The sequence below is a fragment of the Cucurbita moschata genome, unplaced genomic scaffold, assembly GCF_002738365.1.
Source record: "Cucurbita moschata cultivar Rifu unplaced genomic scaffold, Cmos_1.0 Cmo_Scf00007, whole genome shotgun sequence".
Taxonomy (NCBI): domain Eukaryota; kingdom Viridiplantae; phylum Streptophyta; class Magnoliopsida; order Cucurbitales; family Cucurbitaceae; genus Cucurbita; species Cucurbita moschata.
Window position 1 is genome coordinate 1748211 of NW_019268523.1, and position 27628 is coordinate 1775838.

General features: G+C 38.5%; 8 protein-coding genes and 1 pseudogene across 10 annotated transcripts in view; 4 read left to right on the forward strand and 5 right to left on the reverse strand.

Annotated features, from left to right (window-relative positions):
- Window positions 1-665, forward strand: part of LOC111444875 — a 4338-nt gene extending 3673 nt beyond the window's left edge. The window contains exons 9-10 of the mRNA XM_023082973.1: window positions 91-183; window positions 227-665. Of these exons, the coding sequence (XP_022938741.1) occupies window positions 91-161 (71 nt within the window). The 3' untranslated portion in view covers window positions 162-183; window positions 227-665. The remainder of the gene's footprint in view (window positions 1-90; window positions 184-226) is intronic.
- On the reverse strand, window positions 589-5777 carry LOC111444878. The gene is made up of 15 exons (XM_023082976.1): window positions 5541-5777; window positions 4979-5146; window positions 4715-4826; window positions 4438-4590; window positions 3254-3358; window positions 2374-2457; window positions 2168-2283; window positions 1969-2070; window positions 1787-1900; window positions 1598-1654; window positions 1402-1468; window positions 1257-1310; window positions 1094-1168; window positions 981-1016; window positions 589-899 (listed from the first exon to the last, which is right to left on the reverse strand). Exons 2-15 carry the CDS (start codon window positions 4996-4998, stop codon window positions 786-788), a joined length of 1209 nt encoding a protein of 402 aa, XP_022938744.1. The 5' UTR covers window positions 4999-5146; window positions 5541-5777; the 3' UTR covers window positions 589-785.
- A 186-nt stretch (window positions 5778-5963) lies between these two features.
- LOC111444874 (probable methyltransferase PMT9) lies at window positions 5964-9748 on the reverse strand. The gene is made up of 8 exons (XM_023082972.1): window positions 9303-9748; window positions 9026-9190; window positions 8758-8940; window positions 7971-8565; window positions 7537-7649; window positions 7187-7407; window positions 6665-6998; window positions 5964-6309 (listed from the first exon to the last, which is right to left on the reverse strand). The coding sequence occupies exons 1-7, from the start codon at window positions 9546-9548 to the stop codon at window positions 6683-6685; spliced, it is 1839 nt and encodes a 612-aa protein (XP_022938740.1). The 5' UTR covers window positions 9549-9748; the 3' UTR covers window positions 5964-6309; window positions 6665-6682.
- Window positions 9749-10017: 269 nt separating this feature from the next.
- Window positions 10018-15036, reverse strand: LOC111444877 (E3 ubiquitin-protein ligase RGLG2). 2 transcript variants are annotated; one of them, XM_023082974.1, is made up of 12 exons: window positions 14806-15036; window positions 13897-14177; window positions 13382-13466; window positions 13150-13290; window positions 12961-13074; window positions 12783-12880; window positions 11982-12061; window positions 11774-11879; window positions 11441-11568; window positions 10989-11181; window positions 10417-10473; window positions 10018-10324 (listed from the first exon to the last, which is right to left on the reverse strand). In XM_023082974.1, exons 2-12 carry the CDS (start codon window positions 14155-14157, stop codon window positions 10244-10246), a joined length of 1344 nt encoding a protein of 447 aa, XP_022938742.1. In that variant the 5' UTR covers window positions 14158-14177; window positions 14806-15036; the 3' UTR covers window positions 10018-10243. The 2 variants fall into 2 exon arrangements, with proteins under 2 accessions (XP_022938742.1, XP_022938743.1); XM_023082975.1 differs by having other exon boundaries at window positions 14759-15036.
- A 1666-nt stretch (window positions 15037-16702) lies between these two features.
- Window positions 16703-17444, forward strand: LOC111445317. Its single transcript, XM_023083617.1, has 2 exons — window positions 16703-16820; window positions 16899-17444. Exons 1-2 carry the CDS (start codon window positions 16793-16795, stop codon window positions 17432-17434), a joined length of 564 nt encoding a protein of 187 aa, XP_022939385.1. The 5' UTR covers window positions 16703-16792; the 3' UTR covers window positions 17435-17444.
- Window positions 17445-18762: 1318 nt separating this feature from the next.
- LOC111444654 lies at window positions 18763-22298 on the reverse strand (annotated as a pseudogene).
- A 15-nt stretch (window positions 22299-22313) lies between these two features.
- Window positions 22314-23715, forward strand: LOC111444655 (skin secretory protein xP2-like). The gene is made up of 2 exons (XM_023082621.1): window positions 22314-23076; window positions 23119-23715. Exons 1-2 carry the CDS (start codon window positions 22669-22671, stop codon window positions 23611-23613), a joined length of 903 nt encoding a protein of 300 aa, XP_022938389.1. The 5' UTR covers window positions 22314-22668; the 3' UTR covers window positions 23614-23715.
- Window positions 23716-24100: 385 nt separating this feature from the next.
- On the forward strand, window positions 24101-25126 carry LOC111445292 (zinc finger protein CONSTANS-LIKE 7). Of its 2 annotated transcripts, none has more exons than XM_023083584.1 (3): window positions 24101-24606; window positions 24681-24851; window positions 24940-25126. In XM_023083584.1, the coding sequence occupies exons 1-3, from the start codon at window positions 24235-24237 to the stop codon at window positions 24961-24963; spliced, it is 567 nt and encodes a 188-aa protein (XP_022939352.1). In that variant the 5' UTR covers window positions 24101-24234; the 3' UTR covers window positions 24964-25126. The 2 variants fall into 2 exon arrangements, with proteins under 2 accessions (XP_022939352.1, XP_022939353.1); XM_023083585.1 differs by having other exon boundaries at window positions 24101-24603.
- Window positions 25127-25959: 833 nt separating this feature from the next.
- On the reverse strand, window positions 25960-26799 carry LOC111445360 (BAG family molecular chaperone regulator 2-like). Its single transcript, XM_023083696.1, has 2 exons — window positions 26468-26799; window positions 25960-26348 (listed from the first exon to the last, which is right to left on the reverse strand). Exons 1-2 carry the CDS (start codon window positions 26745-26747, stop codon window positions 26143-26145), a joined length of 486 nt encoding a protein of 161 aa, XP_022939464.1. The 5' UTR covers window positions 26748-26799; the 3' UTR covers window positions 25960-26142.
- Window positions 26800-27628: the final 829 nt, after the last annotated feature.

The window sequence follows — 27628 nt, forward strand, 5'->3', positions numbered from 1 at the left end:
TTTTTTTTTTTTTTTTTTTTTCCTTTCATTGAATATCCAAGAAGACAATGTGATGGATATTGACATATGAGGCTCCCACTCCCATTTCAGGGGAATATCTAGCAGATGATGCCTGGGAATTCAAAGAGTTGGAAGATGCGATTACCAAAGCTTACTTTTAGCTTTAAGGATCTCTCATCATCAGGGTCCATATTAAGCACCACCCCTTCACAGACATTTCTATGACTCTTCTGATTAAAGAAAGACGACCCCGAGATGAAAGGAAAGGAGATAAGTACGTTGGTTTGTCGTATTTAGGGGAAAGAGTTGTTTCTTTTTTTAGAAAAAATGATTAATTACTTATAGATCATTTTTTTAGTTCAACAATATGTAAGACACTTAGTCAGGACCTCACTTTGAACGAATATTTACTTGATCTAGTTGACCCAAAAATATATATCAAAAGGCATCAAGCTGCCTACTATTTCATGAGTCTACATGATGATCGAGAAGACTTCTTCAGCAACTTTAGCAGTAAACTAATGATGGTTGGAAGAACATTACCTTGCCGAGGTTTTGCCAGATTTGATGCAAAATAGAGATCTGAAATGTCTAAGCTCCTTTTTAAGACTATTTTCTACATTTAGTAGTAGATTCTATCCATTATACAGCCATGATCTAATCCACACGTAGCCTTACTTATCTCTCACAGGAAGTTTTTTTAGAGCTTAAAAAGACTAGGCATTAGGTACTAATACTCCTAAGAGACAGAACAATTACCAGTGCGACACACAAGATCTGTTTTCCTACACTTGAGTTGAATTTGGTGGATCAATCCCCATTCCCTGATAGTAGGCCTTCTCTGCATCAGCCAACCGGCTCTTAAAAATTGTCCATTCTTTTCTACATCTCTCTCTCACCTGAGAATATTCAAATTAAGTAATTAACATTAGTTTTAAATTCTGTAAGGTGGTGGGGTTTGGAATTCATCAGCTGCTTACCCCTTCCCATGGTGGCCTCCCATTTTCGGCTTTTCCCTGTTGGAAGAATATATCGTGAGAAGAAAATCTTTGTTATGAAATGGTTAGAGGCAGTATCCAAAGTGTCGGATTACCTGGTTCCCAAGAGAAGGAACGCTTTGGTGCACAATCCACTGAGCGTCTACAACCCCTATTTTCTCATGAGCTGGCTGTGCTTTAAAACACGAAGAGTGATGAATCCAGGGGAAAAAATAACGTGAAATATAACTAAGGCAAGTGAGAATGTTTAGTACGTACGTGTACACATTTTCTTAGTGCAAAATCGAGGCCCCAACCATGAACCAAGTCATTCTACAATATCCAAGAGGGGAAAAATGATTTAAAACTGGCTAAAAATTAAGTCAAGGCAATGGATCAAAGTTTCAAGTCGAAGAATCCATACTTGAATCAAATGCCAAACACAGCGCCATGCATCCCGAGAAAATACAGTTGCCATGATTTCAACGAAACTACATGCAAGAGGGTAAAAATAATAACAATGATAAAAATCAGTGTTTCTGTTAAGTCATACTGAGATAATGTTTAGTAGACAAAAGGTAAAACAAGTAAAAGAATAGATAAAATCATCGATTACATACGCTGCACAAGGTGGAAGATGTGGATCAGTGCACCAACCGGGTTTCTCCTCTGTCTCCCTGCATTCAACCAAATAGAAGCAACGATGATTCATGGCCGCATTTCAATAAAACTAGAATTGTAAGGATATTTAGATGAACAAAAATTTTGAATAAACTTTCTTTTAATTAAAAAAAATGTTTTTCCCTTACTTGTGAACTTCACTGTCACCTCTTCTTTTAGTCATCTGCCACGTTAACCCTTGATTTGGTTCCAAGCCAGGCTGCGAGATCTCCAAACCATGTTTTCTCACAAGTTTTATATATCTGGAACGGACAGGAAATTTTGACTTGCTTGGGTTCTCTCAAATTAAAGAGTAAGGTTTCAAACATACTTTTCAGCGTCAAAATGCTCTACTCCTAGATCCTCGTCCCAAACGAATATGTAGTCATAGGATGCCACGATGTCAGGATGGAGAAAACGCTTAGCATACCACCTAGGAAGGAGTATACATAGTTTAGATGAGATGTACAAATAACATACGTTGCTGCCTTCCATGAAAGATTATTTTGGTGAAGGAGCTTGTAACTGACCATTTAGTTTGCTTGCGTACACTCACGTGGATAGCCCGCTTCGACCACTCAAGATCTTCCCACTCACTTGCTCGTCCATCATAGTGAAACAAAAGAATCGTGAAGTTCTCTGAGAACTGTCAAAATACATCAGATATGGAGAGAGTTCTATTTCTCAATCTTTTCGAACTTAGTTCCGTAATAACATGCACACCTTTTCAACCTACCTTTTTCACTGCTGCATCAATATTCTTTTTCTGATCAAAACCAACTGTAAATGTAACCAGATACTTCGGTTTGATAGCCAAATCCTGCAAGTGAAGTCAACAATAATGGATTCAGTTTGAGAACCAAAGTAGAAATTTCGATTAACGGATGAGTGAATTATTTTTCTGTTAAGATAAGGTCAAACATGACATCCCCTTTTTCCATCAATCATATATATTATGATGGTTTCAGATTTGATAATTTCAACTTTATGTAACCCATTCTACGTCCTGTCCATAATGGGGAACATGCAGATCTTTTGTATTCCAAGAAATGTATCGGTGACAGGAAACAGATAGGAAAATATAATTCAAATCTTCTATTTACAAGGGAAAAAAAACCCATCGAGAATCAACTTTACTCTTTGATGAAATTTCCAATAATTTCTCCCATTCCAAAACAGGCATACACTAAACAGGTAGTGTTGCAGATAAAAAGGGGTAGATCCGTCAATGGTGTCAAGTTGGCATCCATAAACTCCCCTGCCCCTCAAAAAATATTATGTAATTTATCTATCTATCTATCTATCTATATATATATATATAATTTATCTATCTATCTATCTATCTATATATATATATATATATATGTATGTATATATATATATATATGTATGTATGTAAATTCAGAATAAATTGGTCACTGTTCTGGTACCAATGAGCAACTCAGTCCTATGTCATAATTCTCCACTTCAAATCTACAGTCAGCCTATCAATTTATTGATCAAGTTGAAACTACGTAAGCTAATACAAGTAAACTACACTAAAGCTATTCACTAGTTTCACACACAAGTTTATTAGGACAAGTACAAGTTGCAAAGCTTTTGTAGGCAATGAGTACCTCGCTTGGCATACCCCACAGACGCCGAAGGTTAAAATCAGATTCAGGCTCAACAATACCAGGTGGTAGTCTTTCAGCTCCTCGAGGATTTGTAGGAACCCATATCTGCATCATCATCAAAGTTTCAATAGCCAATTCTAGCAGAAGAAATCTGAAAATACAAAGTTCTCAAGAATACCATCTCCTGCCGAAGTATGTGCATGAATAACAATATCCACAATTATTTTTCATTTAAGAAAATAACGTTCATACAAGTTTGATCACAACAGCATATAATACTTTTTGTGGTGAGTAAGAACCAAGGAGATTGTTTATCTATTGTGCCAATGGAGCACTGCGCTTCAAGGAAAAAAGTTCAGAAATAATATTCTTTTGTGTTAAGACACATCATTATTAATATGAAGAATCTCGCTTATTAAGGAGCCTTCCATTGCCAGATGCATTTTGCCAAGTGTCCGAGAATAGCATACGTCTTATCAAGCAAATGATGGAAGACAGGCTTGCTAGAGAATGACCCTGAGTTTCCTTTCACACTCTGAATTCTTGGCATGATTGGGAGTAAACACTTGAATAACTGGGAGAGCTTTTTTCATCCTAATCAGCCAATGGAATGCATCGTTGGACCAATCTTGCTCACAATAATGTTATGCCAGAAGCTCTCATTCTCATTAGGCTACCTCATATCTATTACCATTAGGAAACTAAGGGCACAATTGTCTTTCTTATATTACCAAAATCAAGACCACCAAACTCCTCTGGTTTCCTCATAATAACAGAAGCAGAGCCAAAGCAACAGACTAAATTAGTTCATCCAGCTTTAATTTTTCAGTTTAATCAATTTTCTTTGGCAACTAAATAAAAGTACTAAAGTTGATAAAATTCGATCGTATAAGAAAAAGTACCAGTTCTTCAGTCACAGTAATCAAACCATTCTCAAAGTCAAGAATATCATATTGAATTATGAAAATTTGAAGGGAAAGATGAAGATTATTCAAAACTCTTAAAAGAAATCCAAAACTCAAATAGACGTGTACCCCATAGTTAACATCCTGTTCATTTATACAGCAGTTTTAGAAATTTACGGAATACAGACCATGATATCTTTCTGAGAAACATTTAAAAAATATCTCATTGATGTAAATTAAAGTAAAGCATTATAAACAATTTTTAAGTAAGAGATGCACCTTTGCCTCGCTCAATGAAAATGGTAAGGAGCTGCCTCTATTACCCTTCAAAGAAGACCAAGCATTCAAGAATGCTTCAGTGGAAAGGCCTGAGTACTTGTCCTCAATGTAAGTGAGATCAATAGAAGGAATCAGGCTGGATGGGAAATTTAGCTACCAGAATAAATAAAAAAATAATAAGCTTTCTCACCCTTAAAAAATATGTGAGCCAAATCATTATGGATGAAATTGTTCTATACGTAATTAATAGAAAACGCCCAAAAATAAAATTTTCTACCTGGGATAACGAGAGCGTGGGAAAGGATACTCCTAAAAAGAAACCAAAAACGCCACCGACAAATGTTGTGACCATAATCCTCATTATCTCATTAGATTTTCTCATGTTTCCACTGCACATCAATACAAGTTGAAAGTAAATATTTTAAATGAAAGCAAAAAATAAATAAAAAATAAAAAAAAAATCTGTAAGCCATTGATAACTACAGGAAGCTGAAGCTCCACATAACCTAAAAGGCAAATAAGAGCTCGATTATAATTTAACCTGCGTGTTGGGTTCGCCATAGTGTCTAAACCCTTCAAGTTTCAAGTTAAATAAGAATGTCTTGAAACCTATTTGGTGTAGGTACTAGGAAAGACATTCAGTAGTCAATTTTGCAGTTTCCAGAACTCCAAGCATGAATCTGATGTCGATTTATTAAAAGAACCAAACCTGAAAAGATGAACGTAAAGGAAAATTAAACTGTTGAGCAAAAAGCCGAAAAATTAAACAACAAAGAGTTCGCAACTTGTCTACACTACAGTTTCGGAAAAAATTGTGGCCACACAACGTGTGCAGCAAGCATCAAACGTGATCGCAATAGCTTGAGCTTGCATTTATCTTCAATTCGCATTGCAATAACTAAGATTATGACCACGTTTGATACTGCTACAGTACCGATGTCACTAAAACCGATTCGGACTAAGAGAACAAAGTTGGGATCGTACTGGCGCGAAAGCCAGGAATTGACATGAGAAGCTCCATAATTAGAAATCAGACAACACTGACGAAATCAGTTGCCGCAAAACAAGAAGTATAGCGGAAATAATTCATGCAAGAGGAAAACCTGGAGGAAAAATAGTTCCAAACGGCCGATCCAAGTCTACGAACAGGAGAAAAACCGATCTGAATCTTGAAAAATCTAGAAAGTCATAGAAAGCGTAGATTGCCGGTCAGATGTGTACGGCCAGGCGTCAATCTCCGAAGAAATCGACGAAATGAGAGTCGAGACACAGTGGGAAGTTTGGAACTCAATTTTGTTTTATCTACGAAATTTTCGTGAGATGTTTGGAGGGGACGATAGCATATAGCGACATCAAAATATTAAAAGCGGTAATATGTATTTAAATTTCTAATTTTATGTCTAAAAACAATTGTAAACGCAAAATTTATATTTATAGCCATTAGATCAATTAATCATTATTTTTCTCTCTTTTTTTTTTTTTGTTAACAAAAAGAAGCTCCAAAAGTTATCAGAGTTCGTAGTGCCCAACAGATAAAACATCAATTATCATTATAAAAATGTATGGTTTGACCCTTCATATCGCAATGATTAAACGACAAAATAACAATGTAGTCGCTCTCGCAATGATTGAACGACAAAATAACAATGTGGTCACTCTCGCAATGATTGAACGACTATTGTAATTGTATATCATTGACATAAATGGGTGTATCTTCAGGGCACTTGTATCATTCCATCTTCATCTTCAGCAACGATTACTGGGGAAAGTCGATGGGAAAATGGGCACTGCAAATATATCTGTGGATCCAAAGCTCTCCCATCTTCCTTTACAACTGGGAGCTCAGGACTACAATATGTAATTCGCCTAAAACTGCCATTTTACAGACCATACAAACAACAATCTTTAAGTATAAATTAAGTAAAGAAGAAGTGCTTGAAAATTTCTAGATGTGGAAGAAGCTAACAGTTTTGTGTGTGCTTAGAGACCTCTTTCTCAATGGGATGTGTTTCTTATCTGAAGAAAACTTCTAGATTTGAAGTACAGCAATCTCTAAAGCCTATTTTACAATTGTTCTCCTACATTTGGGTATTATCTTCCCTGAAACTTCAATTCTAAAGAAGGATTTTTCGAAGTGATGTGTCCTACGAGAAAAAAGTTATGCAGAAGCCATACGAATCGACGCAGTGACGTGCTTCATTCACGAAATGAAAATAAATTTATCTACCTGGAAAATGCAGCAAAATCAGATTGTTGCTACTTCATTCCCCCACAGCTTCTTCCTTGCAATTAACACCCTTTCTTCTACTTTGGAAAGAGCATCAACCCTGGGTTCTAGTTCTGATAGCCATCCATCCCATCTTAGGGCTGTAAAATACTTCCGTATGTAGTTTATGACAGCAGGAACGTCTCGTATAATGGCGAACCCATCTGGCCTTAGAATTCGATCCATATCAATTAATAGATCATGCATACTGCATCCACGAACATTAATCTCCGAAAATACAGCCCAGGCGTGAAGAAGATCGTAGGTGCGAGGATATGTCGAAAATGCTTCACACCTGTATAACAAAACCAAATCTGAACAAAGTAAAGAAGACAAACAGGCGGGTTGCAAATATATGTTTCAACAGATATTAATGAGCATAAGTAAATTCAATCACCAAAAACCAACTTGTGTGATGAAAAAAGAAAAATATAGAACAGAGAGACCCTAAGTCAAGTTAGGAGTGATGGGTAAAGTGCGTACCAATCATGAACAGTTCCTAATAAGCCTCTATCATAAACAATCTTCAACTTTGCAGATGAATTGACAGGAGCAACATTCATAACCCAGACATCTTTATTAATTAGTGCAGCAGCAAACCCCCCAAGGTTGGAATTCATATCCATCACATTTCTGATGGAGTCCCACTGTATGACTAATCTCATTTCGTTCCAATATTCTGCCACTCTAAGTTTCCAAACCTTCTGCATAAATTAAATCTTTCCCTTAGGCTTCTAGAATATGTCAGAATAAATAAATAAATAATACACAGCATTTGTTGCTGCTAATGCTTCAAAACCATAGATGACCTTGACACCTATTAAAAAACTTACACTGTCTTCTTTGAATTCTCCTGCACTGACACCAACTTCTTCCGATCGGGGAGGCGCTGAAAAAAGTCTCTGTGGCCAAGGAACTAGTCCACTTCCTTTTTGCTTGTGCATCTCTGCTCCATTGATATGTTAAAAGAGAATTATGTAAACGAGCGTCGAGCTTAAAAAAGGAAAAGTGGAATGGACATACAACTATAGTTGATAGAAAAGTTAATGCAAAATCTGTTGAAACGCAGCTACATGGATTAACGAAATTCAAATTCTTATGTATATACTACTTGAAAACTTTCTTCACAAACGAGTAGTATAAATCATAATATTTTTACAAACCGTATGGGGAAAAAAGGATGAAACGACTTTTGAAGATCATCAAACGAGAAAATTCTTCACGGTATGAGTAAAAGAGCATGCGGCTAAAAAGCATTTACACTCACTTTTAGAGTATCGGGATAAGCATGCTTTCATTGGCACATTCCAAGTCAAATCTGGATCATCATCCAAATTACACAAGGGTGGAAGAGTCCCTGGATCTCTTTTCAAGTAACAGCTATTAGTTACTGGCTTTGCCCATATGACAGTTTGATCCTTTTTGGCAACAACTTTCCAGCACATTCTTTTCAGGATATCATGCATAGCAGTTCCAATCCTTCTATTTTTTGGATCTTGTGCATAAGCTTCAGGGGAGGAGTAAGCAAAATAGCCTCCAGGTCTCAATAACCTGTCAAGTTCTAATAACAGGATTCCATCTCTCTGTAGCCAATCAATTCGACATCGAGAACAATGAGCCAACTCAAACGATCTACTTGGATATGGGAGTCTTTTTGTTCCCAAAACACCAAGAGTTGATGGAATCCCCCTCTCAAGTGCAAATTGTATTTGATTCTCATGCCCGTCGTTAGGAGCCAATGACATAGTTATAACATCATGTGATAGAAGATATGCTCCAAAACTTGCAACCCCACAACCGACATCTAGGACATTCCGTAAATTTCCACCATTGTGGAGCTTATCACCAGGGAACTTAAGCATCTGCACTCATAACAAGAATATTAAGCATGAATCTCATGTATACGGGTTGCCAGACAGTATTCATTTACTTGCAGAAAGAAGGCAACGCATAGAAACAAATTTGACAACTTGGGAATATGTCAAATTACTCAAATTTGTGCTTTTCTTTTTTAATACAATACATCAAGGATTGAGAACGGACAAACAACACACCTTGGCAAGTGCAATGATATACTTGTCAGCTCCATCGTGAAAATGAGTTCCACCTCCAGGAAAATTGATCTTATCCCCATTCACAACCATCCAGTTCTGGTCTGATTTTTCTTTTGCAAGGTGTGTGTGTGGTATGTTTGCCTTCCACACTTCATCCCTACTATTTGGCCATCTTATTGGGATCTGAAACTCTAATTATAAGTTTGTCGGGATCAAGCTGAGACCATTCAATAAACAGCATTTCTTTGCAGAATTACAAATAACCAACCTTGTAACCAACAGGAGGAGGAACAAGACAATTATAGCGGCGTTCAGTAGGAGGGCATTGACGCTCATAGTGCTCCATCAAAGTCATGTTGAGCTTCAATCTCAATTGGTAAATAAGGTTCCTATCTAAACAAGGAATCAACTCAGAATACATTTCATCGCAGACCTGGAAAGAACATATAGAAACACCCAAGTTACAAAACAAGAACAATATCAAGAAAACCAACTTGAATTGAAACGAAACCAAAAGAATAGAAGTCAAAGCTAGTGGAGCTCACAGGTATAGTTTTAGGGACCTCGAGAATCAGGCTTCGATGTCCATGCAAATCATCGAAACGGTGATTGAAAAGGTTCCCGCCAAAAAGAGAACCAGAGCGGAATGAATTCTCCCCATCAAATCTACGGGAGCTGGGAGCGAAAGAGGATCCATAATAGAGGCAAAGGAGGGCGAGTAGCACGATGAATCCGAGTAGAAGGAACTTGAGATGACGAGTGGAGGAAAGGGAGTGGGCCGTGTGCTTCATTACTACACAAAAGGCAGAATCCGAGAGAAGCTTCAGAGAAACGAAAAGGAATCGAAGCAGATTCAGAAAATGAGCATGGAAGCTATCGCTCTGATCGCGGGATCAGACAGTAGCAGTTCATTCAAACGCTTCATCCATCGTATTACCGCCATCGCCTAAGCGCCCACAGTTGTTGATCACGCCAACCTTCCTTTCTTGGGTTTTTCTTTTTCCTTTCTTATTAAATTATAAATCATTTTGACCAATGTTTCCAAGTTTTATTATTATTATTATTTGTATAAGAATTTAAACATTTTAATTTCAGAATAAAATTTTAAAAACCAGATTTCATTCCATTTTTAAAATTTTTAATTTCATATGTAATAAGCTTTAAAAAAAATTTAAATAAATAAAACTTCCAATATTATCTCTAACAAATTACCATCTTTATTTGGATCGACTTTCTAGGAGCTTAAAGAATGTTTTTTTCAAGTACAAAAAGGAAAAATAACACTTAAAAAGTTAATCCAGACGGATTCGAAGATTGCATCGAGTATGACTAAACTGGAACGCGGGTTCTACAAATTCGTCGACTATGCAATTCAATGGCCAGCTCGCATGGTGTATTTGAAGAACATAACCCAAACATGCATGGACCAATGGATTCAATCAAGGAATAAATTACAAAGAATTACAGCAAAGTAAGCAGAGACGCTTCAGTAGAGCTTTATCCTGGTGTGGATGGCGCTCCTGCATATCGGACATGTCTGGAGATCTTGTCCGCATTCACAACACGTCTGGGATGAACAAACACACAAACATTCAACTTTGGATTCTTGATTCATGTTCATTCCATCAATAAGTTCAAACAAATTTTCATAAATATCACCTGATGTCCACAGCCGAAAGCCATGTCCTTTGGATTGCTGAGGCAAATGGGGCAGAGCTGTTCAAGAACAGTAGAATGTTAGCCCCTTCTCAGATTCAAAAGTAAGAAAGTAAGGGTGAAATTTCATTGAAATATCAAAGGGAGTTGCTAAAAGTTACTAATCATTCTAGAGGTTCCCCATACTCGAGAGCATATGTATTTAATCATTTGAGCCATGTTCAAGTTAATGTTCAAGACAGTGATGAAGGGTCAGAGAATCAAACCAGCGATGGTACGGCCACACCAGATACTGTTGAACTTGGTTGGGGAAACAAATTCAGATTATGCATAACGAACATGCTATCGAATAAAATCACGACAATTTCTCATAACAGAAAACATACGAAACACGAAAAAGTAGTAATTGTTGCACGAGGCCAAACAACAAGGACGCTCAATTTGAATTGAAGTCAAAGTGCAATTAGTAGTATGAAATATTGCATTATACGATAAGCATGTTCCGTTTAATTTACAGAAAATTAAAAAAAAATGGGTAAAGAAATCATGACGGCCAAGAATAATATCTAACAAACCTGGTTATCATAAGTTGAGCTTGTTACAGGAGGAGCTGTACTAGTAGTAGTAGGATGTCCGTTTCCGGGGAAAGAAGGCACGCTTGGCTCATAACTGGAAGACCAGGTAGGCTTTGAACTACTAAAACAAGCTGTTGTGCCATAGACCGGTGGAGGAAGTGCAACTCTCTGGGGAGATAAGCCCTTGCAACCACTGCTCGAGTACACAAAAACGTCATCAATGGAAACGAACGAGAGACGTGAGGATCATTTTTGAAACCCGTTCCTAAAAAATTTATAGATAAGCTCTAAGCAAGAACTGTTTCCCATTTGATTTAACTTAATATCAGAAAAGATTATTTTGTAACTTGATATAAAGTTTTCATAAATGTGAGTCCCAATATTAAGAGAGAATAATAATCAATCTAGAAAAACAGTTACTTCCGACGCAAAAAAAGGAAATAGTATCTTACCCCAAAATACCAAGTTCTATTGTAGCTTTGTACTGGGCTGGAATCTCCATTAATGCTGCAAGAGCAAACTCGGTTTCTTTCCGAGATGTAGGTATATTCTTCGACATAATTTCCGTGAAATTCACAAACTAGACACACACAGAGAGAGAAGTTAATGAAAAAACAAAACAGAACCTGGACGGGACAGGACGGAAGAGGAAAATATAACAACTGCGTAGTAAGAATCTAAGTTTGCGTATTCATATATCATATGCATATGTACGTATTTATGTGGCACACACGAATAGGTATGTCGGTATGCAAGTAAAGATGGATTGAAATAAGAGTACTAACCTGAAAATTATCAAATGCACGCGATGGGATATTGTCGTCAAATTCTCTCATCATATCCCAGGGGCCATCTCCAACTCCAACTAAAACAATGGAGAGAGGGAGCTTGCTGTAGTGAAATGAGAGCATATATTATTATTACATGGATACGAGTGCTTAGAGCTTTCGAGTAAACAGGGGAGCAGGAGGAATGTAAGAACTCCATTTTCACCTTGCTTCAACAATGGCATCAACAGTCTTCTGTTCCTGTGGACTAAGCCTCCCGCGTTCTGTATCTACACTTCTAGTCACCTGAGCTAGGGGAGCACATTTAAAAGACGTGAAGAAGCAAACAGATAATCCAATTACTTGAACAAAAGTCCGAGCAAGAAACATGTAGCTGAGATGAGAGCATAGAGATTCTTAGATAACACAACGAATCCGCCCTGTCCAACCCCACCCCCTTTTTCGTCCACGCATGTCTGCTAGGAAGATGGTAATTGAAGAACCATTCCCTTGGACATTATGGGTATTCGGCTCACAGGCAAGCTTGTGTAACCTAGGCTTACAATAATTCTATATCTCAAATGCAAGTTTGTTCATCCTAAGGTATGGGTTAGAGTTAATCTCATAGGTTACACAAACCCAGGTTGATGATATCCACCTTTCATATTACATACTAATTTTTACAAATCACTAACTCATAAACGCGCAAACTAGACACAGGTTTTTATAACTTATTTTTCGAAAAGTTCAAACACGTTCCCAATTTTCGCAAAACATCCCAAGAATGTTGTCATTATATTAATTTTTATTATCATTGAGCACTGTACACACCGTACACCGACCGTGACACTACCACCACTTTTTTAGGTTCCAGAAGACGTCAGTCCCTCTAAATTTCATTTTCTACCTTAGTAGCAGCAAACCAATAGTAATAGTAGAAGAAGAAAACAAGCAAGTTGCTTCGTTTAACACCTTCTAGTACCTAAGTCAACGTATTAAAAGCAGGGAATCAGACATTTAGACCTACCTGTCCATCAGCAATTATTAGCAAAACATGGTACTGACCACCACTCTGCTCGACAATGGTCATCGCCATTTCAATAACGGGTGCAAATGATGTTGGTCCTATCACAAATCCAGGATCAAAATCCATATCAAAGGGACAAGTTCTTCAAATATAAGAAAGAAACATGTATACGACAAACCTGCAAGTCGTAGATGTGGGGCAATTTCTTGGTAACGACTTAATACTTCTTCAAATCCATTGCAAAACCTCTCCTCTGGGAAGAAACTGAAGACGTCTTGATCATGAGTTGACGCTGCCAATTCAGAAAAGTCAGCACCAACATTTTTTATTCATCAAGAGTTCTGCAAAGAAAAGAACAGATACCAACCATCTCCAAACCCAAAGCAGGGAATTAAGTTATCATCGTCAAAAGCAGCCAATGTTTTTCCAATAATTGATATTGCCTGTTGATAAGGATTTGGGTGGTCTCCAATGTGATGTAGACTTCGTCTATTAAACGAGATTGCACCTATTTGAAAATATAAAGGTCAACTTAGAATGTCCCACCACAAATGATAGGCAATATTTTGCAATTTTGGGCACAGAAATTAATGTTTCACCTGTCCACTCATTGCTCTTGGTGAAATCAATGCCAACAATAAGATTGGAAGACTCCAGGCCAGCACGCGCAAGAGCTTCTGTTACCTGAAAGGACAGAAGGTTACTTCACCGTCTAAGCCTCGGTCTGATGATGATTTATTTCTAAAAATTGAACTTTTCCTTCACCAATGTCTACTATTCAAAAATACTTTTCAAATCCAAGTTCCAAATGAATAACAGGTTTCTGAAAACTTCTTTTTTATTCAGTTTTAAAATTTTGGCTCGTAAGTACAAAGCCAGTAAATAAGCACAAAAACACAAAGCGTTCCCTTTTCCCAGAAAGAAGCAAAGCAAAACAAAGCAAAGCCCCCAAATTACAGCATCATTTTTCATTTAAGAACGCTCAAATTACTTGAAGTTACTTAATCTATGAAAAGAAGATTAGATTCAACAGATGCAAATTAAGTCTAAGATTCAATGAATACACAGATATGTTTCAATCAATCCCTATTCAAACCCTAAACCCACACATTACCTCTTCTAAAGTATTGTAATTATCAGCAATCCTCGAGTACCTTCTATCCAACCTCCTGCCATTATCAACGTTCCCATAGCACTCTTGAGGTGAAGTATAATGCTGCTGAGAAGAATAGGATTGCTGAGGCGCATAACTTGGGGTCTCATGTCCATATGACGATTGAGAATATCCACCACCGCCACCACCACCACCACCACCCCATGAGGAAGAAGAAGTTGAGCGATAGGTCGAGGCCTCCTTTGAACTTTTGGCCCCCATCAAGCACAACAAAAAAGTCTCTACAGAAGAACCCGACAAAATCCTGCTCTATCAATCTCAATGCAAGATATGAAAATTGTAGGGAAATCAAAATCCCGATCTACAAGGAATTGTTACAATATCGAGGATGGAAAAGAAAAAAACACATAATTAAATACGGGAGACGCGTGTAGGAATTGGAGGAGGAAGTGTCTGGGAAAATATTGAATTGAAAACGTATTCAGAAACCAAAACAAATGGCGGCACCTACGACTGGTTCACGCAAACCCGTGAAGCCAAGCCGACTTAGAAGATAGACTTATCTGTTAAGTTTCTTCGACACCGAAGTCTAGTCTACAGACACCTCAGCCATATCCCTTCATTTACCAACGACGAAAACGCCAAATATAGAAAGTAAATAAACACAAAATTCACTCGGCACAGCACAGCCTAAACAAAAAACAATCATGGGTCTGTCTAATTTTTCACCATGGATTGAGCTTTGCTACCAGCATTGCAAATTTACAATCACTTAAGAGTACATAAGCATCGGCTAATCCAAACCCAAAATCCCAAATTCTAAATAGCTGCTACAAAAAGAAAAAGGCATTTCAACAAACACCTTGTGGGCAATTTCTCAGATTTGATGCAAAACCTAACAAAAAGTACCTCAGCAGGAAGCAGATGGAAGAAATTGAAGCATCTTGAAAGAGAAAAAAATGGATGCACGGGTTGAACAGTTGGGTTTCAATGGCGGATTTGAAGCGAAACAGTGGAGTTTTGTAAAGTGGGTGTATCTCTAAAATACGGGGTTCGGTTTAGGCGGAGCACATGATCGATTGGCGTGCGAAGGCTGAAAATTGGAAGAAAAATAAATAAAGAATGGGCATTATTGAAGACATCCGATGCCTTTATAACAAAAAAGTTATGAAGCTTTAGCGCAATTTTAGCGGCTTGAAGTGGATATTACACCACCCAACATGCTTGCCATCATGAGATCTGCTGATTAGGACACTCTGGTCCTGGGAAAGTCTCCCCTGCTTTCAGATTCCTCCCTAGTTTTTATTTTTATTTTTTTTAATTAAGATAAATTATTTTATTATGCCCAAAATTATTTATACAAACAAGTAATTCCATTACGTACGAGTTAGTGATCTCCGATCTCGACTCATGTGATGAACTGTTGGACCTGCCAACTCTCATGAAAACTTGGGTCGATCCTCCATTCCTCTAACCATAAGTGTGGATAATAAGACCATCGTCACAACCTTATCCCTTTTGTCTCTACGTTGAAGGTAGGACGGTTCACTTGAGTAGCTCAACCTTCTCCCTTTAGACTCCACGACGTTCACTCTTACATTTTCAGTTGGTTTATTCTGCCACTCTTCCAACAACATTCATCTCTCGTCGATGATGAATTATTTAGTCAATATGATGTTTACATATTTTTTTCTTACCATTTTTTATTTTAAGTAATAACACGAGCCTAACTAAATCAATTAAGACATTAACATCTCGATCAAAAGGTTAAAATTTTAATTTTTAATCTTATATTTTGAACGAGAGTGTGACCTACCATAGTTTATTAAACTTTAACTTAATTTAATTTATGTCCTTGAACAGAGAGATATTTTCAATTAATTAATTAATAGACACGTTTGTTAACTTTTAATTAGTCAATATTGTTTTTATTTTCTATCATTGAATTTTGAAATGGGTGTAATTTATTTATTTCTTAAATTAAAATGTGAAAATGAGAATTTTAAGTACAAAATAATTAAAGAAACATAATTTAAATTGAATAGTCTTTTTAAAAAATATACATATTATTTAGGCAAAATAATGTTTTCTATTATAGGTCGTGTTTATCTCTTTCATTTTTAATAATTAAATCGTGGAAATAAACAATAAATAATAACTGGCGCAATGGCCACTCAAGAGGAATAGTCTAAAAAAAACTTAAAATGAGGGAAAACGGAATCAATTGGCAAATAATATATATATATATATATATATATATATATATATATAATTTATTGACTAAAATAATAACTATTATTTCCTTCTAGGTTTCTCTTAAAAGTTTTAAAACGTGTCTATTAGAGATAAATTCGTGATCATTCCTTAAATTAGCCAATGTGGGACTCACTTTCAATAATCCTCAACGCTACTCTCCTCAAACAAAGTACACTATAAGCCTCTCTCGAGGCTTGAATAGCCTCCCATTAATCGAGACTCGATTCCTTTCTCTAGAGCCCTTGAACAAAGTACACCCTTTGTTCGATACTTTTGACTACACCTTCGAGGCTCACACCTCTTTGTTCAATATTGACATGACTAAGTTTAGGACATGGCTCTGATGCCATGATGTTTCGTTTTTCTCTCCATCGAGTGTGAGATCTTATAGAATCAAGATAGAGATTCTCTCTACAAAATTTGAGTGGAGTGGGTCGGGATAGGGTAAAGGTTAGAGATTGAAAATATAATCTCAGTCGTTCCCATTTAACTAACCCGGGTGGTGTGGATATTAATGATGGTAGTTAATATATGAACATCAATAAGATAAGCCCCGTGTGATATTCAACTAGCCTGTCGCGCCGTTTGGTGGGCACGTTACTTCTACGAACTTCCGCCAATTCCTAACTAGGTGGGGGACATGCTGCTATCATCAACAAGTTTCGAACAAACAGGACCGATTTCACTCCAACAATAAATTCATATTGTTTCGATCAATAATTGATCATGCATTCTCGATTAGATCAGAAAATGCAAATCCCAACCTCCAGTAGCCAAGCCATTTAATGCTCTCAACAATCTCTCTCTATCTCTCCCTTTTAATGCCCTCTCACTGCTTCTCAACGGACCAATTCGATTTTCTTCCAAATCCTTCATGGCGGACCTCGAAATCGCATCCGCAGCCAAGTTCCGGTACCGGAGACTGCGGCACAGCGACGAATTGGAGTCGGCGTTTGCGAGATCCAGACTAGGAGAACAGAGGAGGTTTGGAGGTTTCAGAATGCGAAGGGCTTCGATCGGGAGGAGGTTGAAGAAGCTCAGAATCCCTAGCCTCCGAAAGCTTTTCAGGAAATCGCGGCTGGTGAATGCCATGGGAGGCTCCATTTCCAAGGTTCTGAAGCGATTCAGAGATGGCGAAGCGTATTTGGGAGATCTTTTCGCCGGAAATTACTTGTTCCTTCAGATCAATCCAAGCTCCATCAAATGCCTTGCGAACCACCATCAGTATCCCCTTCAAAATTTCCCCCCAACTTTCTCCCTCCCAGCTTTACCTAATTACTAATCTTTTTTTTTTTTTTTTTTTCTTTTTCTTAAATTCTGTTTATGTGATCTCTGCTTTAGATGTTTACTTTTATCCAAAAATTTATAAAATAAATATATGGAAAATTTAATGTAGAAAATAAAATAAACATAAAAAAGATTGGCCATAAATTAAATAGGATTGAATTCCAATTTGAGTAGGCCCAATTTATGTAAAATAATCTCTTGACTTCTATGTCATATGGGGGCCACATTTAATACATAAAAATTAAATTTGTGTGACGTCATTAAAATAGTGACATCTTTAGCTATTTATTATTATTATTATTCTTTTTTTGTAAATATTACCCAAATTCATTAAGGTGAGTATTTTATGAACTTCATTGAATTTTGTCTTTACGATCCAAATTATTATTTTTTATTTTAATTTTTTTAAATCATTAAAAAAAAAGTTTGTGGTGGGAGTTTGGGAGTAGGACTTCAATATGTGCTGCCCATGGCTCAACCATCAAATTAATGCAAAATGAGACACCCTATTGAATGCAAAGGCAGCTTGGTGGATAGTAGCAGTTGAAAATGAGAGGATTAGGAACCTCCTAACACACCTACACCTGCACAAGGGTCGAAATATGGTCGGTCCTCTTTGGACTTGCCCTTTTAGATTTCACCTCTAAAACTCGACTATTAGAAAGAGATTTCTATACCCTTATAAAGAATATTTCGTTCACCTCTTCAACCGATGTGGAATCTTATAATCCACCCCCTTAGGGATCCAACATCCTTACTGGCACACCCTCGGTGTCTGGCTTGACTCTGATACCATTTGTGTCAGTCTAAGCTCACCGCTAGTAGATATTGTCCTCTTTGAACTTTCCCTCACGGGTTTCCCTAAAAAATTTGTTTACTTGAGAGAGATTTCTACACCCTAATAATGAGAGAGATTTCTACACCCTAATAATGAGAGAGATTTCTACACCCTAATAATGAGAGAGATTTCTACACCCTAATAATGAGAGAGATTTCTACACCCTAATAATGAGAGAGATTTCTACACCCTAATAATGAGAGAGATTTCTACACCCTAATAAAAAATGTTTTGTTCCTCTCGTTCCTCTCTCCAACTATGATAGGATCTATGTTTCGTTCCTCTCTCCAACTATGATAGGATCTATGTTTCGTTCCTCTCTCCAACTATGATAGGATCTATGTTTCGTTCCTCTCTCCAACTATGATAGGATCTCTCACATTGGTTAATCAATAAGTCACTCTGGGAGTTTGTTGGAAGGTTCCAACAGATGGGAGTTTACTCAATAAGTTACTGCAACTGGAAGATTCTTAGAGGTTAGAGAATGAATCAGAAAAGAAGTTTTGATCTGATATGTATCATGAATTTCCATTAAAGAAACTTACAGGTTTGGATCTTTGAGTTACACAGCACTAACCACTCTTATCTTCCAACAAAATAGGAGATTCTCTTGAACATCTGAAACAGTTCAAAGTTTTGAGAATCTCAGCAATCTCTGTACATTTACTTCTAAAGATGAACCAAATCCCAGTCTGACATTGACACACTTTCTCAGTGTCTTGTTTGAATTACTGAGCATGGCCATCAATAACACAGAAGTTGGGTTTGCGCTCGCTATACTCGACGATGGCTGAGGGGGAGAGGTGTCCGATACAGATCTCGTGGACTGATGCAAACAGTGGGAACAGCTCCAGCCACCCACGGTGGTTCAAAACCTCGTACATCTCCTTTGCAGTGGAGACACCCTTCAAAGTGTAATAAAATCAGCTCTGGAGAGTATTTTAGCAAGAAACAAACAAGCATCTTCCTTTCCTGTTCGTCCTATCACATTTTCTTTCTAAAAGTATCTAAATGATTACAAAAACCTGCAATTTTTGGCCCTGTAGCATCTCTGCTTCAAGTTCATCAAAGGACCTAAATGGGAGAAGGCAAAAATCATATACAGCGGTGATGAAACATGGCAGCATCCATGTTGAAGATCCAAGTTTCTGAGTAGCAATACTAACCTTTTCCCTTCATTCTTGGCAAAAGCTGCTGCCACCTTCCTGTTTCTTCCTCCCACTGCCAAAAACACATTTGTTACGAGCCCAAACCCACCGCTAACAAATATTGTCCGTTTTGGCCTGTTACGTATCGCTCGTCAACTTCACGATTTTAAAACTGTCGGCTAGGGAGAGGTTTCTACACTCTTATAAGGAATACTTCGTTCCCCTCTCCAACGGATGTGGGATCTCATAATCCACCCCACTTGGAGACCCAGTGTCCTCACTGGCACATCACACAATGCTGGCTCTAATACCATCTGTAACAAGCCAAATCTACCGCTAACAGATATTGTCTATTTTGGCCCGTTACATATCACCGTCAGCCACATGGTTTTAAAACGTGTCTGCTAGAGAGAAGTTTCCACACCCTAATAAGGAATGTTTCGTTCCTCTCTCCAACGGATGTGGCTAAGTGAGACAGGCAGAGAGAATGGAAGAATGGAAGAAGAAGACAGACAGAGAGTATGGAAGAAGAACAAAAGGAATGAAGAATTTATCCATACAGCACGTTGTAATCAGATCAGCTACTCCACAACTCTCAAAGAAAGTACTGTCCTTGACAGATGAAAACAGAAGCTTGGAAATCATCCTCATCTCTCTCAAACCGATTCTCATAATTGCAGCCTACCCAATTGAGTGAAAATAGTCAAAATATGATAAACATTCAGGTTGTTACCTTTTGAACTTTTAGAACTAATTTTTGTACCTTCGTGTTATTTCCCATCTCCAAACCATCAACAAAACCTGTCATGTTCAAATTTTTCAAGGCTGTTGCTCATTATAAGCAGCAAAAGTGAAGCCAAATGATGAAGGTTCATGATTAACCTGCTGCTAATGCCACAACATTCTTAAGAGTTCCACACATTTCAACTCCTTCAACATCTTGGACCTTTGAATATTTCACCATTAGAAGGCTAACAAGGATTGCTTGAATAAAACATGAGGTCATGAACTGTACTTACAGGAGTAACAACAAAGTAGGAAGTGCTGAAAAGTTGAACCCATTTTTCAGCTATCTCTCTCATGTTCTCCCTGTAGCCCACTGTTGCTTCACTGAATTTCTCTACAGCAATCTGCATGAACAGTTCAAGAATCATAAAACAAAACGGAACAAGAAATGACCTGAAAATTGGGACAAGTTTTAGAACCTCGTTTGCTATGTTCGCCCCCATAAGAACACAACAATTGATACCCAATTCCTGGGAGATGAGGGAAGAAATCATGCATGGACCATCCTTCTTCACCTCCATTCCTTTGATGAGTGAAATAGCTTCTACATCTCTCCTTATCTTTCCAACCATTCTCTTGCATATCCCCTCCACAAATTGATGGGGAGTCACAAACACCAACATATTAGCATCCTTCACTGAGATTCAACCCATTAGAGTCACAATTCATGGCAGATTCACCACGTTAACTCAGAAAGATTAGAATGAGACCTGCATTTTCTAGGTCTGGATCTGCAATAACATTCATGCCAAGCTTTATACCAGGGAGATACTTAACATTCTCCTGTTAATAAAGGTCCAAGAATCACTAATCTGTAACGCTCTAAATTCCCTAAAATGGAAAGGGGTCGTAATGAATCAACAGAACATTACATTGTTGAGGTTGATAACATCAGTCAGCTTCTCACCAGTAGGCAGAGTCTCCTCATACACCCACATTCTAACCTCATCTGGAATCCAATAAAAGTAATGAATAATTCAAAATGCAAAGGGGAAAATAGAAATCCAGCAACAATAACAAACAAATCATGAGATTTCAGAAGAAGTTCAAGACAACACCATGGAAAGAGCTCAGCCTAGCGGCATTAGAGGCGATGAGTTTGGCCGCCACACTGCCCCAATTGCCACTTCCAACGACGGTAACTTTGGATTTGCGAGAAACCCCATCATCGGAGAAATGGGCATCGGGCGGCATAACACACCCCCCATTGCTAGAACGCAGTCGAGCTTCGATTCCGAGGGCCATGGAAGAAGAGGGAGAGAGAGAATGGAGAAAATGGGGAAGAAGAGGTGGAGAGAATTACAAGGGAGAAGGAAGAAGAAGAAGAAGAAGAAGAAGAAGAAATAGAATATAAGAGAAATTGGGAGATTGAAAGGGCTCCTCCAAGGGGCGGAGTTGCCACACACGTTTCGTGAGAAACAAAGCACATCTGTGCATCATGTTAAATCTGGCGATCCACTCTAAGCTCTGCTCTACACGACTCACATCAGATGAGTTTGTTTGACTCTAACATACAAATTTACTGACAAAAATTGGAACGAGTATTAATAAGCAGTGTATATGAATATTTAAACCTCCGATTTCGAGACAAAAACCTGTTGCTCTTTTTGGCACTGCGCCATTAAATTAGGAGCGGCGGCGGCTTTGTTCTCTGCAGATGAAATGAGAGCATAAACCATTCTTCAGGGAGATCTATCAAATGGCTGTGTATCATTATAACAAACATCCCAGACAGCTTCCATGGCATCTTTTGCAGCAGCTTCTGAGCAGTAAGGATTAGCAGCCACTGATTTCATCACTCTTCTCCTCACACACTCCTCCAGAAATCATTGCCAAGATCAGATTCAAGTTAGCATGAGCGTACACAGAGATTTGAAGTTCTACCATGAGAAGAATTCTTAATGAACTTATCCCCGATTCCACATCCGGATTTCTCCAAATGCTCTATCAAGAACTTCATCATCGGAGCTGAGGCACGCAGGAATAGATTCAATAATCCATTGAGGGAAAAAATACAGACCTAGAACAGACATTTCGGTAGTAGAGAACTGCTAAAAAAGCATTAGAATAAACGAATTAAACAGGAAACAATTTATTTGTTGTTCATACTTCGGAGATTTCTTCGAATCGTGTCCTCGCATTCCTCCTTAGTCCGGCACCGTTGACGGCAGAACACCAGCGATTTGATCCATGTTTCAGTTTCTAGTTTCAATTTCTTGGCGGTTGATGCAGCCCCATCTACAAATGGGTAATGGGTTCGCGTCATCATCCGGGTCGGTTTCGTGAACCGATAGATCCATTTGTATATAATATGTATATTATATATTTTTCAAATTCACACTATATTATATAAAATTATATTAAACTGAATTTCCCTCCCGCCATTGTAGAGAAGAGATCCTAAATACAGTTAAGATTCTGGCCGGAAGACCCGGTTGCAGTTGCAGGCAACTGAAAATGGCGAAATCCGCGAAATCCGGCGAGCCTCTGAACTCCAAACGGAATCCTCCGCCGTCGGCCGGAAACCCCTTTAAATGCCATTCCCCTTTCCTCCTTCAAACTCATTCTCTGGTCTTGCAGTCTTTCTCTATATACCTTAGAGGATTTCTGCAACCTTCAGAATCCTATCTAAATAAATTCCCTCTTTCTTCTTCTTCCCATCTCTTAACAAAATCAGCAACAATGGCCCGCCAATTGCTTCTCCTTGCTCTTGTCTTCGCCGTCGTTGTCGGCATTGTCTCCGCCGCATCACCCAAGGCCGATGACCATAAACCCTCTGACGCCAAATCTGCTGAAAATAAGACTGCCGCAGCTGCCGCTCCATCCCCTGCCCATGCTCACAAAGGAGCTGCTTCTTCTCCCAAGGCTGAAGCCGGTGCCCCCGAGGCTGAAGCCGGTGCCCCCGAGGCTGATGCCGGTGCCCCAAAGGCTGATGCCGGTGCCCCCGAGGCTGATGCCGGTGCCCCCAAGGCTGATGCCGGTGCCCCCGAGGCTGATGCCGGTGCCCCCAAGGCTGATGCCGGTGCCCCCAAGGCTGATGCCGGTGCCCCCGAGGCTGATGCCGGTGCCCCCAAGGCTGATGCCGGTGCCCCTGAGGCTGAGGCCGGTGCCCCTAAGGCTTCCAGCCCTGCCGATGGCCCTGCTTCCGGCCCTGCTTCTGGCCCTGCCGGCAATGAGGGTTCTGCCGATTCCCCTGCTGGATCCCCCGAGTCTGATGCTGATGCGTCATCTCCACCTTCCCCAAGCGGACCTGCTGCCGGACCCGTCAGCGAAGACGAAGATATGGCCGATGCACCAAGTGATTCACCCGCTGATTCTCCGCCCAGTGATGCTTCGTTCCAGAAAGTGTCAGCCGCCACCGTTGCGGGGCTTTTGGGCGTTGCTGGATTGTTTGCCTTCTAAACTTTTAAATTTTATGAGATGGGTTTGAATTGAATTTGAAGAGATTATGGTTCTGTTGCATACTTAATGTATTTCACCATTCTCTGATAATTCAAAAGAGTGATTATCATAAGATCCTCCACTACTCTATCCATCTTTTTAATTCTTTCACTTCTGTTTCTCATTTAATCAATACTATCAATATCAAGATCTGGCAAACAACCGTTGCACTGACGTGGATGTAAATTAAAATAGAATATTACTATTTTTTTCCAATGGGGGCAAAAATATAAATTGTTTTCAGAAAAAATAAGTATAATAAAATTACAAAAACACCCCCACGATTCTATCCAAAGGGAAATTTGGATAAAAACACAAAATCCACTCCCGCCCAATCTGTTCTCTCCACGTGTCAAGAGACCGAACACGTCACCAACTGGGTCCCTCCCGCCTCCTTGGCTTCGCTTTTTGCACTCTTTCCCCTGTCTGTTGCAAACAGAGTGAAATTTGTGTGTGTGTTGTTTAAAGAAGATCGAGAGAAATGAGCGTCAGCAATGAAATTTCCCTAATCAAGCATCCGATTCGTAAATCCAGAACCAAAACAAGACGACCCAAATTCCTCAGCTAATTTTTCCCCTGAAGATGATCCACGACCCGCCATCGCCGCCAAAGAAGCAGCTCACTCTGTTTCCCCTGCATCCGGAGAACAGCAGCAGCCTGCAGAAGTTTTTACACCAGAACGATACATGGTCGGAGCCGGAACTTGTACGGACGGCGATGAGAAGCAGAGAGAGGGAAGTGGGGGCGGAGGAGAGGTGGGTGTGTTATTCGGAAGTGGTGGAGAAGAAGGAAGCAAGAAGCACAGCGGCGGATGTATGGTTGAAGCTGGATTATGAAGGGATATTGAATGCCTGGTCGGACAAAGCTCCACTTTTCATCAATGGAGAATCGCCGCAGACAGTGCCGAATCTCCATGACGATCCATCTCTCTGCTCCGATTCTCTCCCCAATGTTGTAAGATCAGTTTACTTCATTGAAAATCAGAGTTTTAGATGTGTTGATCTTCAAATTGTTTGGTGTTGATGCAGAGAAATGGAATGGGAAGCGAAGGGAATAACGCGTGGAAAGTCCCAGAAATAGGGAAAGAAAGGGAAGCAAGTGTTCTGAGGTACAAAGAGAAGAGGCAGAGCCGGCTGTTTTCCAAGCGCATTCGCTATCAAGTTAGGAAGCTCAATGCTGAGAAGCGCCCAAGAATTAAGGTAACTTTTCTTCATCCTTCCTAATTTACCACCTCTTTTTACTTTTTACTATCCTTAATATTATGTGACTTTTCTACCCCTCTTTCAGGGTCGCTTTGTGAAAAGAAGCTGAGAACGTGTGAACAAACAGTTCATTTTGGACATAAGGTCATTCTGGGAAATGCAGTCTACCCTTCTATTTTCTTTCTTCATTTTTTTTTTAAAAACATAATTATAGATAATGTTGCAAATATGATTATAAAAATTTGAATTACAAATAAGTGAAACTTTAGTGTTATTTTAAATTTTAAACGATCCAACGACTCATTTACCCTTCAGCCCCAACATTCTCTTACATCCTTGCGAATGGTCATGTTAGTGAAGATTATTCTGATAGGATGCAGAGTTATATTAAATAGTGGGGTTGATTCACGAGGGTTCGGACACGTACACCACTAGACAGGTGAAGTATCGTTATGTTTTACATAATGTTGCTGTGACGGTTACTGATTCTAATGGGTGTCCGGATAGACTTACTCGACAAGAAAAGGGACTCAATAGTGTGTGAACTATAATTATAATTGGTGTCCAATATAAGGAGCTATCAGAATAAGCTTGCTCGACAAGAAAATGGGCTCACATTGTGTGAACTATTAGAAATAAATTAGAAATAGGGAAATACCATTAAATAGAAATGGCTGAATTAATAATAAAAAAAATACTTCTATTTTTTTTTTTTTCTTTCTAAAAAAATATACTCAACTTTTAAAATTTTATTTTAGTAATATATTTAAAAAAAAGTATTAACATTATTAATTTTTATTAAATAATTTAAAATTTTTGTGTTTTTAAAGTTAGTTAAAAGAATTAAGGTATTAATTAAACTTATTTCTTTTTTAAATTTAAAAATATTTTAAAAGTTTTTTAAATAAGTTTAAGGGACGGTTTTATTTTATAGCAACCGACAACTTCACAGCAACTTTAACGCATGCTTGCACGCTTGGGTCAGCTCACCACATACAAAACTAAAACACCATAGCTTTTACATTTTTTAAATTATCTTTCAAATTATCATTAAAAAAACGACGTACCTAAAGTATATAAATTAAACCGTTACAAAAGATGAAGATACATTAATTATCTCTAAAATTTAAACTCGAGACACTCGAGACACTCGATCCTTACAGATTCTTCTATAATACAAGAACGGAGTCCTAAAAACATACGAGAAATTAAGGCGTTTGAAATTGTTGGAGTTAGTGGTATGAAAAAGCATGTTTAGTTTGGGATTAATTAGGATTAGTGTGATTAATTATACACTAATTGGTTGGGATGCTGCCAAGCCATGAAGCTTCCTTTCTGTGATGGCTGGATCTTCAAGCAGAAGAACCTTGTCTTTGTCTCCTACTCCCACCATGTGTAGATACTCACAGTCATCTCTTTCCTTCCCTTTGAATAGCAATCTTTGCTCTCTTGCTTCCAAACCGGTCACCATTGATAGAATCATCTTCAATTCCCCTGAAACACTCGTACTCTTTATTAAAAACAATAAAAAAGAGATTACAAGACACTATGAGTTAAGGAGTATTTATAGTAGAGACCAGACAGTTTATATTTGATATTTTAACTGGACTTACCAAAAGTTGAGATCGGTTGGATTGAAATGTCGTGGGATTGGGAGACGGTTGAGACTCTAACCGTGATAGTTTGATCTCGGGTGAAAGTGGGTGGGGCGGGGATCTCTCTTCTCTGGACAAGCATGCCACCGGGGCGGAGCTCCCACTTGATTTCGGACAGGGGGACGATGTCGTTGTGGTGGTCGTCGGCGACTTTGATCTTCTTGTTGCAGCGGGTGACGAAGCTTGGAAGCCTGAAAGTGGAGGCTGTGCAGAACCTCTTAGACCGGAGCTTCATCATGTTAGGTGACTTGAGTTTGTTTGTGTGTGAGCTGAAAGGAATGGAGATGGGTGAGGGGTTTTATATAATGGGAGATAATAAGACATGTTGGGACAAATGTGATTAAATAATTATGGGAACCGAACTATTTTTCGGATTTGATGGAGGGAAAGCTGCACATGGGGGTGAGTGTTTGGAGACACGCTTGCTTGATTGCGGGGCCCTAATATAAATCACTTTTCGGGGTCGGAGAACTGTCGTTTTTTTAGGACTTCATTCGAGAGCTTAAAATTTTAAATTTATTTTGGTCACTGTACTTTTAAAATAGTTATTTCTTGTCGGTAGACAAATTATGTAGAGGAAGTAGGGTTTTTATTAATGGGAGTAAGGACATTATTGGGGACAAAATGGAAATAAAACTAACATTTGGAAGGGTGGTTGGGTAATGTAAAGGGTATCAACCCATGTGAGGCAAAAAGGGGAGGGTTGAAGATAGCTCAAAAGAGCATGGGATGTTTTGTTTTCTAAAGGAAAAAGAGAGCCATCAGATACGATGGTCCCATGTGTTGAGTTGGTGGGCTACTTATCGTTAGATGTTTTGTTTTCTTTTCCAATCGACGTGGGGATCTCATCTAACCATTTAGGTTTTTCGCTAGCACACCACTTGGTGTTCGACTCTGAAATTATTAGTAATAATCCAGACTCATCGCTAGCTAATGTTGTTCGCTTTAGTCCATTACCTGTTGTTTTTAACCTCACAATTTTAAAACACATTTGCTCCGTTACGAAAAAGTTTCTATACCCTCATAAAAAAATGTCCAGAAAAAAGAAACAGAACAAAAAAAAAATAATAATAATCAAATTCTTCAACTACTTGGGAAGATGGGTTGTTATGGATTTAT